Source organism: Saccoglossus kowalevskii, chromosome 5 (genome assembly GCF_978046115.1).
Source record: "Saccoglossus kowalevskii chromosome 5, keSacKowa6.1, whole genome shotgun sequence".
NCBI classification, from domain to species: Eukaryota; Metazoa; Hemichordata; class Enteropneusta; family Harrimaniidae; genus Saccoglossus; species Saccoglossus kowalevskii.
Window position 1 is genome coordinate 19,327,351 of NC_140645.1, and position 13,007 is coordinate 19,340,357.

The following is a 13,007-nucleotide window of genomic DNA, read 5'->3' on the forward strand; positions in this document are numbered from 1 at the left end:
GCCCAAGGTACATATACACCAAGTATCAAATCATTCAGGCTTGTAGTTTTCAAGAAGAAGTCAAAAAAGTAAAACATTGACACGGACGACAACGACGACGGACGACGACGACGGACAATCACTCATATGATAAGCTCCGCTCGACAAAGTCGACAGTGGAGCTAAAAACTGTCTGTATGGTCCAAAATGATGACGAAATTTAGTGAAAATTTTACAAAATGTGAAAATATTTGCACCAAATTTTGAGTGGGACACTTGAGATTAGATGCATATGTTCATGTATAAATACTTTATTTTCACTTGGAATTTATTTTTGCTGAAGTGATCCAGTGAAAATAAAATCTAGCGAAAATACCTTTTCTCCTATACTCGTATTTTACAATCAACTCATCAATAAACACCAAAAAAGTTTTTTCAGCAAAAATTAATTAGTAGACTATAGAACAATTTTACTGCAGGTAGGTATAAAACCTTACTTTTAAAACTACTGTCCACTCCACTCGTCTATCACTCACCCAAATCAAGACCCAAACCATATTTAATAGTATACATACACATACAGCTCTCCTAATCACTCATGTTACCTTGTCTAGATAGGCCATTGTTGGCTCCCAATCAATTTTAAAGAGACAAAAAAAGACCAGAAATAAGACAGCTGATAAACAATTTGGCTATACGTGTGCTTCTAAAATACAGTTATTACAAGCACTGAAACTATATGGTTATTACAGTTGCCTTCCTAACAATGAAAATCAATGTTTAGCAGGGATTTTTTAAAAAAAAGGAACAGGGGCGCAGCGCCCTCATGCCATGGCCATGCGCCCCTTACCTTGGGAAGCAGATCCTCTGGCAACCGTAAAATTCTGATTGACCAGGGATCACATGTGGCCACAGTCTTCAACTGTGACCTGTCTGATAGTAATTTTGGCCTCAAGGAAGCCATAAAATGCTCCATTTTAAGTTAGAATTATCAAAAACTCTACATCCGGGTAGGAAGAACCCTATCTCCCCCACTTGGTGGCGCCGCTGAATTGCAGTGCTCCCTCTTGCAATTTTTTTTGAAATCCAAGAGCTCTATAATGTAAAACCATTTATTTTCACTAACATTTATTTCACTATTCTGATATTTTGAGCATATTCACTAAGTTTTAGGTTAACGAATAAGCCAGGGAAACACTGAAGTCTAATGTAATGTTGAGTTCATGTGATTTTCATTTTAGCAAACAGCAAAATTAAAACCCAGTGAATATTTAATGTATTTACAGTAATCTGAGAGCCATTCAATGCATGCATTAGCATGTGGAGGAAACTGTTCAAAAATAACCCTTACCGGTAGTTCTACTGGACTTGTTACAAGGTTAGGATTCTCCGCATGATCCATCTGTGCATCTTCATTTGACGGACTTGTATCAATAGTATCTTGCAACAAAACCTCTTCATAATGGTGTTGTTTCACCGGTGATACAGCCTCGCTGGAGACCTCATGGTCGCTGTCGCTGTCCCGTGCTACCTTGTCTGAAGACGCCGAGTGTCTCTAAAAACAGGAAGGCACAATAAAATTAAATGATGTATTTGGAAAATGAAAATGGCAATTGATGAGCATTCAATGAGTAAATTAATACATTACTACAAAAATCACAGGCAAACAATTAGACTGGCGCAGTCGGGGCGATTAATTTGTTTTTGTAGTTTAAATAAAATAAAAAAATCGCGAAATGGGGGTGTTAGAGCGAAATCACCCCGACTGGTTTATTCTGTAAGAAATTCATTGCTATTAAATATTCATGAATTGCACGTATTATAATGAGGTGGGCGCGTAAATACGTGCATAATGAGGTCAACATGGTAAAGGTCACACTGCAGACCAAACAAGGCGGCACGTTGAAATTAGAGTTTGTCGTAGTCGTCGTAAATAGACTAAGAATGTAGCATAGAAACTGTAAAACGTAGGTTTTAATGTAGTTTCTAGTCGTAGAATTAAAAAAAAAATCAGCTGACGTATTCTCGGTCCGAGGTCAGTTGAAGAGACGCTGAGATTGGCTTAGATGATTGTCAACTAGAACGCTCATTAACATATTTACCCGTTGAAAAATCGACGGGTTCCTGCAGTGTCGATAGAGGGCCATGCAGAATAAACCAGTCGGGGTGATTTCGCAGTTACACCTTCTTTTCGCGAATTTTGTTTATTTTATTTAAATTACAAAAACAAATTAATCGCCCCGACTGCGCCAGTCTAGCAAACAATATACAGATGTTTTTCTTAAAATAATGAAACATGACCTTGCCCTCTCTAAATTTTTGAAAAATACATTATTCAATGGAATCACTTAATTATATAAATACACATCTAACCTATGAGAGAACCAATGTCTTTTTCTATGCAATGTTAGTTTCACTATTTTATACTTCTATTTTGTTTTTTCTATTTTGTCCTATTAATTTTTTACTTTCATTTAATTAGTTTTATTATTTTAGTCTTTGTTATTTACCATACTAAACCATCTGATGGTTTTGGTTGTGTAATAAAATTATTATTATTATTCATGCTGTATAGCTCTTGTTGTTAAAGTCCCAATTTGCCCAAAATCTTGAATAACAATGATCTGATTTGCATAGTTATACAATACTGTTAAAACTATTTTCTCTGGCATTTAATTTCACTATTTTGAAATTCTGAGCATATTCAGTGGGTTTAAGTTCAAAATTTACAAGGAAAACAATAACTTCCTAATTTGCATAAATCAATGTCCTAATTTGCATAAATCAATGTCCTAATTTGCATAAATCAATGTCCTGATTTGCATAAATCAATGTCCTAATTTGCATAAATCAAAGTCCTAATTTGCATAAATCAGGTACCAGAATATTATTGTGTACAACGAAATCAATGCATGGAGGAGACACGTATATTTTTACAAGATGTGAGGAATTGAACAAAAATTAAAAGGTTTACAGTCCTATAATTTATTGCCAAACAATGAAATAAAATTTCATTTGAAAAAGTGGTCTCTGATACGACAAACTGTAGCAGGTGTTTCATAAGAGGAGAATGGCACTCTGACTATCTAGTAATAGACATATTCTCATGAAGACTCAAAAATCAACTGCTGTAATTGCTTTAATTTCCTCATTGTGACCACTGCTTCCTGATGACATGGCAGGTCTTTCTGATCACATATTGTCCTCATTTGCATACTTTTTTGAATAATAATGATCTAATTTGCATAGTTATTTAATATTCATATATCTATAAAATGTTATCAGTATGAATGCCAGATTAATGTAGGAACCTAAAATAGCACAACTTTGCAAAAAATCACCCCAAAAATGTGACTTACTCTGACTGCAAAATCAACTGCTGTGATTGCTTCAGTGTTCACATTGGGGTCACTGTTTCCTGATGACATGGCATGTCTTTTAGATTCTTTGTCCGCTGCATCAGAGAGATTCCTTTTAATTTTTGTTCCTGAACCTGGCAAATCTGACTGGACTTGGCAGCATCTCTCTGGATCAGATTTGTGCCTTTTGTGGTCTGGCCCGTCTTTCAGCTGGAAGAAAGAAAGTTGAATTTGTTTTTTCAGTCACAGACATGGTACAGGATTATTTTCTACTGGAGGAAGGGCTCCGATCAAATGAAATGAATACAGTATTTACTGAACTGTATTAGAAGCGCATGTAAACCAACAATTGTATTTATTGTACATGTGTAGATGCATCATTAAAATATGACTTATTTTAGCCATAGACACACCATTTAAATCAGCACATGTGCTACTACTGTAAAAACTGTAATAGAAACTGCGGCTTCTATTGAAATGGTACAATGCAACAGAAGGAGTGTGACTTCTATTAGAGCATCTACACATATGAGAAATGATGAATTTTTGAAATTACTCAAAAAGATGGGTGTGACTTCTATTAGGGATGCGGCTTCTAATACAGATTTTACGGTAATAGAGAAAATATAATAGTGTGCTTTGAGATACATTCAAAATAGGTAGGTGTATAGGTAGAACCTTTAATTGACATATTTGTCATAGAAATCATGTTTTCCTTGTCTTAAAGTGAAAAATATTTATAGATTCCCAACTTATGAGCTTCGATAAAATGTTGCTGTGCATTTTGTTTGGGTAAGAGTTCCTTAGATCCACCTCACCCATAATTATAATTCTAACCCTGCCCATCCTGTGCCCCCCCTCCAATTGTTGTATATTCCCTGCCCTATCTTTAAGACATGTATGGTTATCTGTTATCTGGAGAAGCAACTACATTAGGGGGGGGGGCTGGAAGGGCAGGGTTAGAATTACGGGTGAGGGGGCTGAAGTCTTAGGTTGGAGTGGGGGCTGAAGGAAGTTTTTCCGTTGTTGGTGCATCATTATATATATGGGAATAGTTTTCTGCTGAAGATAAATGGTCCAGCATGCAAATAAACAGGAAGTGAGCACCCTCTAGTGGTCATACTTTAAAATATTTTTGGTTGGATTTTATTTTCGCTCAAGGGGTAATTATGTTCAAATAAAATCCAGCGAATATAAATTTCCTATAAATTCCATACAAATCACCTAAAAAGTCTTTTCAGCTAAAATAAAGTATTTTACATAGATGGGCAGAAACGAAATGCAGGCATGGTCACTGTTTATTTTATTTGGCGTAATACATGTATGATATTTTCATTCATAATAACAAGAATAATAACTAACCCATGGTGCTGGATTGTATTTAATTGTATTTTTCACCCACACTTCACCGTCACTCTGAGAAAAAAAAAGAAAAACAACAAGTAAATACAAATTATTTTCAAGCATTTTAAGAAATTTACATCAGGCATGTACACATCAGACCACCAACATAAGCCGACTGACTAAACAACCATTATCGAACCATGATGACTGCAGACGATGTAACTAACAGTATGATTCCATGTCAGAAACAACAGATCTATTACAGAGAAAACACATGTACATGAACACCCATGCACTGATTGAGCCCCTCCACCTCTATCCCTGCAGAACCCATGCAATAATGGTATAGTCTTCTCCCCACCTTTCGCCGTCGCTTAAGCACATCAAATAATTTCTTTTTATTCTGATGCCATGATAAAAACAAAAATAAGGTTTAATTGTGAATGCAATAGTCCTTATGCATAACCTCCAAAAGGTCACACATCCTGGTATTTTCTGGGGTACAAATTCAGTATCGATGAGAATTTTACAATTTCTCGTAAAAATAATTTTAAGCAGTTATCGGTAAAATTCATAAATATTCAAATATGTCAACAATTGATGTATAATATTGGAAATTATTCTGTTACAGGCCAATTATACCCCCAAAAAGTACCAGGATGTGTAACCTCTAGGGGTCATGCATAAAGAATATTAGAAACGATATAATACCGGTATACAAGATATCGACACAAGTTATTATTGTGTAATTGAAAAAATAAGCAGTTTAAAGAGGATCCTGTCAATTCCTGGGATCGAACAATTGCATTGGGGGAACTTTTGATTTGAGTTAGTTTGTTACTTTTGAATGAAAAATACTCGGAATTCCTTGAAATAATACAAGACAGTGGGGAAGGTTACTATTATGTTTAAAATTCAGAAACTAAATTAAATTAGTTCCTATGGCAGAAACATTCCATCATATTTCAAAATATGTTTGGTGACCTATGCTAAAAAATTGATATGTAGTGTTTTGAGGGCTACATATGACTATCATGAAAATTGTTTTAAATTTTAAACATTAATATGGAAAAGGTCAAAAATGATCGCTTTTTGAACTATTTTGCATATGTTCTCCTGAAAAAAAAATCCTCCTTTCTCTGTGAAGCTTATATAATTGATCTACATGTATTTCGATCATTACACAACAGTTGTTGAATGATTTACTGTGATCAATGTTTTTATGGTATCAAATTTGTATATACTCTATTCATTTCATTACACACACTGCACATTTCTAATAGAAGTGCACATCAACTTGAAATCTAGTCCATTGTTTCAATGGATCATTAAAATACAACTTTATATTTTCATTACAGACACATCTCTATAGATTACTTATTATGTTATAAAGTGCACTGATAGAACAATATGCTAAATAACCTACTGTAGAATACTTTATTTTCGCTTGGAATTTATTTTCGCTATTTTCGCTGAAGGGATGATTCCGTGAAAATAAAATCCAGTGAATATACTTTTTTTCCTATATTTCACATTAAACTCATCAAAAATCAGTGAAAATAAATTCCATACAAAACGCCCAAAAAGCCTTTTCAGCGAAAATTAATTCCAGCGAAAATAAAGTATTCCACAGTAATTTATACACTATCAAACACACATCTTCTACAGAGTCTGAAAACGTACCAAAGTTTGTTGTAGATTTGAATAAGTACAGAAAACTCATACTATGATTTGTTAAATGCTAACTTTTTTACGGGAATTTTATACCATAATATATTCATATACTGTCAACAGAGGCATCAAAAGCAGTAGCAATTTCACTGAAGTCATAGAGACTTTCAAAATTACAGCAGCAAATATTCATTCAGTAACAGTCACTGCAGCTACATTAGAAGTGTATGAACTCATTTAACACATTTATTGATGAAACACCGGTAGTTGGGTAAGTATTATTTCACCTCTATTGGAAATGCAATTCTAATATATCAAATAAGCAACACTAACAGTAGATCTTGCAAACCAGAAAAGTGATTTAAAGATGACAAATCAAGTAACTATTTCTGTATGGCTAACAACAGATGTAAACAAGTGTAAACAGAATGAAGTATACCACTGTGACCTGATATTTAGTTTATTTTTAGTAGTAACCCCGCGGAAAGGTTGTGATCTCAATAGCAATTTTATCATTACAGATGCATTACAGCGACCGAGTTCTGTGACGACGACGTAAACAGAAAAACAGCAGTTTTTTTAACTGCATGGAAACGTAATACAAGTTCATGTTATTATAATCTGACTTCTAATACACTTGATTTTCTTCCCATGTAAATAACATGTGTACCGTAAATTCTATATTAAAAGCCACGCCCATTTTTTTGGACATTTGAAAAAAAAAAAAAAAAATTCAACATTTCTTAAGCTAGAAGATAAAACACACTTCATCACAAAATGTTATTACGTAACAGTGAAAGAGCAATATGCAAATTCGCACATTTTAACACAAATAGCAAACATTTTGAAACAATCATGGAAGTAGCAAACCTAAATCTTTTGAAGCAAGCACACATAACTAAATACTTGAAATTAGCATTTGAAAAACACTAAAACTTCAATAATTGTAAATATTTTTTTTTTTCAATTTTTCATCATTATTTTGTTTCATTTATTCATTTATTCATGTTCAGGCTACTTTATTACACTGCGTCAAGAGACAATTCCTTACTAGTATTTCAGTATGGCTTAAAAAAGCATGTTCATGTGGAAATGCTCCCCTCTGTTGCATTGTACCATTTAAATAGCAATTGATTTCACTTTTGAAGCTTTGTTTACTCCAAAAATTACCATGAAAGTACACTTGAAAATATTCAATATATGGCTGAGAGACAACAGTAAAATGTCATAGCCTTAGAAATGAGTGACCTCCCCACACAGTGGTGAGGATTCTTAAAGTGACAAACTGCCGGCAGGGAACAAAGCAATAAACATCTCAGAATGTAAATTCCCAGAGTTCCTATCAGTTCAACAGATTTTTGTGAACTTTTCAAGACCAACAGTAAATTTAATCTCAAAGCAATATAATAAAAGGAAACTAAATAAATATTGTGCACTACAATAAACATGCAATAAGTTTTATTCATTGCAAAATAGATGTCTATGACCTCAAATGAGCATGTCATACATGTTCGCTAACAGATGTGGCTTTGAAGGAAACCTTGGTTAAGATGCGACAGGTGATTGTGTTCAACCAGACCTGGTGGACACTAGAATAGCACATCGAATTATCACAGGAGGATGGCCCTCTACCTGAGATACCTATAGGTATAGTATCAAAGCAATCAGACTAGTTTTCAATGAAGAAGTCGAAAATATCATTTTTACCAAAAATGCCAATCATCACAACATGTACAAATTTGAGAGAGGTCTACCTGTAGTAAATATAACTTTTTACCAAAAGTAAAAAGTTGACACGGATGATGACGGACAATCACTCATATGATAAGCTCCGCTAGACAAAGTCGACAGCGGACATAAAAAAAGTCAGGAAAACAACAGTGACAGGTCACCTGGCACAATATGTAGAAATAAAATGAATACAAAGTTGAAGATCAAGATCAAGATCACTGTCATAAATTGAACACAACAGACACTGTAACTGTAAACCAAATAACACAAATGACCCCCTAACTGTAGAATAAATAACATTACAAATGATCTTTTAACTGCAAGAGGACCTACATTGTAACTACACAGAAAATAATCAAACGAATGGCCCCCTAACTGCAGAGTCTGAGAAGAAGCCCCTTTAAGTAAATGATATATTTACCGCTGATTGCTGTGCTTTACTTTCCCTTGCTTCAGTAGGACCGATACCAAAAGGTATCGGTTCATCGTCTTCATCGGCCGAACTATGGGCCTGTATTTGATTCTCTCTGAGTACGTCTGGCACTCCATCCAGACTATCATTGTCCACAGCCTTGCTTTCTTCTGGGGAAGCAGGTTCATAATAATCTACTTCTGAGAGAAGCTGTTCTGATGCATTGCCTTGTTGTTCTGTAATAGTTTCGAATCCGCCCTCCATGGCGGGTGGTTGCCCAAAATAAGGGGCTTCGTCGTCCTATAAAGAACATCAAATTAGAAATCAACCTAAATGATGCACTGAAGTCACAGTATCCCAGTTACCCCGGTATATTCTTGAAGCAATTAAATCGGCACCATTCCAACTAGGCATGATGTTTACCTATTTTGATCTAAACTTTGATAGTCATCACTGATAGGAACGAAACAGTAAATCCGACAACATCTGCTATAAAACAAACGATACAGATTGTAAAATGTTCACACTCAATAATTCAGTAGAAACATAATGCCATGGAATGAGCTGTTCTAATTGCTAGAAATGACTACAGATCATTTTCTAAATAACTCAGAGGTCAAGTTACATTTTGTGGTGGCTGTATTTTCTAACCAACTTAGGTGGTCAGCTTCCTGAACTGACACAAATTTGACATATTACAATCAAATAAATGGCCAATACATACAGAGAATAATAATGTTATTATTGCCACAGTTGAACTAGTCACTAAGGTTAATATGCATTAGTTCAAAATAACAACACCAGTGTTCTCACCAAGCAATATTAGGCATTTAAACCTATGGTATAATTTGCTTTGTAGTTTTTTAAGTCAAAAACAAACAAAAATATTTACTAAAAAGAGCAGTGTCATAAAAACAAGTCAAATTTGCACATCTTGGCAAGTCAAATTTGCATATCTTGGCAAGTCGAATTTGCATATCTTGGCAAGTCGAATTTGCATATCTTGGCAAGTCGAATTTGCATATCTTGGCAAGTCGAATTTGCATATCTTGGCAAGTCGAATTTGCATATCTTGGCAAGTCGAATTTGCATATCTTGGCAAGTCGAATTTGCATATCTTGGCAAGTCAAATTTGCATATCTTGGCAAGTCGAATTTGCATATCTTGGCAAGTCGAATTTGCATATCTTGGCAAGTCGAATTTGCATATCTTGGCAAGTCGAATTTGCATATCTTGGCAAGTCAAATTTGCATATCTTGGCAAGTCGAATTTGCATATCTTGGCAAGTCGAATTTGCATATCTTGGCAAGTCGAATTTGCATATCTTGGCAAGTCAAATTTGCATATCTTGGCAAGTCGAATTTGCATATCTTGGCAAGTCGAATTTGCATATCTTGGCAAGTCAAATTTGCATATCTTGGCAAGTCGAATTTGCATATCTTGGCAAGTCGAATTTGCATATCTTGGCAAGTCAAATTTGCATATCTTGGCAAGTCGAATTTGCATATCTTGGCAAGTCGAATTTGCATATCTTGGCAAGTCGAATTTGCATATCTTGGCAAGTCGAATTTGCATATCTTGGCAAGTCGAATTTGCATATCTTGGCAAGTCAAATTTGCATGTCTTGGCAAGTCGAATTTGCATATCTTGGCAAGTCAAATTTGCATATTTTGGCAAGTCGAATTTGCATATCTTGGCAAGTCAAATTTGCATATCTTGGCAAGTCGAATTTGCATATCTTGGTAAGTCCAATTAGCACATCTTGGCAGGTCAACTCAGTATATCCTGGCAAGAGATATTTACATATCTTGGCAGGTCAAATTTGCATATTTTAGCAAGTGCAATTAGCATATCTTGGCAAGAGTAATTTGCATATGCTGGCTAACAAGACAAAGCATGAGCTCAACTTCACCAATAGCAAAAATTATAGAGCCAACATGACGTTCAGAGAATAAACACAATTATTTCTGGGAAGAACACCATCTACACATTCTTGCAGAGAACACTGGGATATTTATAAGTCATAGGATTGAAAAAACAAGAAAAGATAGAATCATAGATATAAAACACAGTGCAGAAAACACAAAAACAATCAAACTCTTGCAAATTAATTATTTGAAAATTAGACAAAATTCATGAAATATGGAAAAAATTACACCAGATATATTTGGCAGTTTATATCACAGTCACCATTCATGTTAATTAGTTTGAAATATTTGATCAAAAATAACTGTCAATCTGTTTAGGCCAAAATTGAATTGAATTGGAGAAAACATGTTCATATGCAATCAGAAACACACAAAACATCAAAGAAAGTGGATTATTGTCACAATCATTATTATTGTTTATTTCATCATTTTAAAAGCTGCCTCAAGAGAACTACTTTTTTTACATATCAATACACCTGGTGATCAGGTTAAATGTATATAACACTATTCCAAAAGTATGTATTCTGATGCATGAAATAAAGTAGTACCAAAAACAAGTCAATATCTGAGATCTTATTCATCTGCACTATGACAATAGACTAAACAATGAAATAAAAGAGAGTGGGGGTTAGTGTCAAGCAAAAATGTTAAAAAGCAGAGATTGCATCAACAGGCATTAAATTACCTGAGAATATGGTGAAGGTGAGGGTGGAGGCGATAGAGGTATACCAGTCAATGCAAATATCTGTAGCAGTAGGACAATTATGTACAATTTACAGAAAGACGTAACAAAAAGAAGAAAGACAGAAAAGGGAGTAATAAGAGCACAAAGAGAGAAAAAAAGACCATCAGTAAGATGTAAAAGTGATTCAAGTTACAAAAAATAACATTAGCACACTTTACTGCTATTTGCTTATTCAGAAAATAAGTCTCCAGTGCACATAAACGAAAAATTGCATTTATTATATACTAGATCATTAAAATAGGCACAGAAAGAAAATATTATATGATATTTGAAAAGATACACAGTATAGAATATGCTGACAACAACAGTTTGGTGCAAAACCTACAAAGGTCACCCATCTTGGTATTTCAGCAGAGTAAACCATTGCTTAGTATTAAGGTCTAGTAGAAATTTATTTTACAGATAGGTTTTCATTCTAGCTGCCAGTTTTCATAATATAATTCTGGTCTGTAGTGGGAAGCATGCATCACATACAAATTCATTTGTGTTGATAAACATTAATTTTCCCACAATCCAATGCGCTCTTCTAATGAAATCACAAGTATGAGGTTCGACCTGGGCGCGACTTGAACTGATTACCGTCGGTGACTCTTTCGATACATTCCAATCACCTAAAAAATACCTGATTGAAGCTTAGTAATGGCTCAGTTCATACTCGCTATCTTTGTTTATATGAGACCCATATATCTCGCGCATGCGTGGCGCGACGACTACCACGCTTTAAAGAAAGCATACATCAGTTTTATATGCAGAGAAAGAATACCAAGCTAGGTGCTCAACCGCATAAAAACCTTCTATACATGAGAAGCTTAGGGGGCATGACATAAATTTAAAGCCCAGAGAGCAAGACACAATACAAAAGACCCCCTAACTGTAGAACAAATAACAATATAAATGACCCTTTAACTGCAATGACAATACAAAAGAGGACCTAACTACACAGAAAATAACCAAACAAATGACCCCTTTTTAGAAGTAAAAACATTTTTTTTGGAAGATTTCTGAGAAGCCATAAAATGAATAATTAAATGCCTAAAAAAAACAAAAAAGACCCCCTAGTAATGCAGTTATTATTTACCTTTGATGACATAGAATCACCTGTAAGATTTCGCAATTGTTGCTCAAGTGCTTTAATTCGCGTTGTACCACCGTCCAGTTGTCGCTTTATTTTATCTGAAGGATTTCTATCGTATTCGTCTTTAGTTGTCTAAGAAGTTTAAACAAATCAATGACAAGTCAATTTTCAGTGACTTTCAACATCAAATAAATACATGCAGTCATGTGACAGACATGATACAAAAAGGAGTCAGTTTATTTGTGTGATTTCTTCTTTCATTCTGCCCATAACATTCATAAGGCATGTCTTGCAAGAAATCACAATCAGCTATCTTGAATTCTGAAACAGACGCATGTGAAAATGTGTTACATACATGATTAGTCCAGCTATTTTAGCAATATGGCTACAGAACAGCATTCATTAAAAAAAATAACCATCAGTCAGCCATTTTGAATCAAATATGGAAAAAAATTAACATCAAGGACCCATTATGCTTAATGAACATACCAAGTTTGCATAAAATATTTTCAACCATAACCAAGATCCAGTTCCCGAATGGGAGAAATTTTACCACTAAAATGGCCACCATTCGGACATTTTATATTGGATCATGAAACAAATGCACATGGTTATGTATGACATGATGTGTGAAGTTTGAATGTCATAGATGACAGTGGAACTATATTTGTTAAAAGGAAAAATGGCTGCCAGTTGGCCATTTTCAATTATGTGCATCAAGGATCCAGTATGTTTAATTTTGGTAAATTCTTAGCACTAAAAT

At 34.5% G+C, this 13,007-nt stretch overlaps 1 protein-coding gene across 7 annotated transcripts in view; it reads right to left on the reverse strand.

Annotated features, from left to right (window-relative positions):
- The window catches only part of LOC100374488 (rho guanine nucleotide exchange factor 11-like), a 212,501-nt gene that overhangs the window by 52,803 nt on the left and 146,691 nt on the right, over positions 1–13,007 (reverse strand). For all 7 annotated transcript variants that reach the window (XM_085499205.1, XM_085499204.1, XM_085499207.1 and 4 more), the window contains 5 exons: positions 12,248–12,376; positions 8,506–8,796; positions 4,701–4,754; positions 3,339–3,548; positions 1,331–1,534 (listed from right to left, as the gene is read on the reverse strand). In XM_085499205.1, the coding sequence (XP_085355331.1) occupies positions 1,331–1,534; positions 3,339–3,548; positions 4,701–4,754; positions 8,506–8,796; positions 12,248–12,376 (888 nt within the window). The remainder of the gene's footprint in view (positions 1–1,330; positions 1,535–3,338; positions 3,549–4,700; positions 4,755–8,505; positions 8,797–12,247; positions 12,377–13,007) is intronic.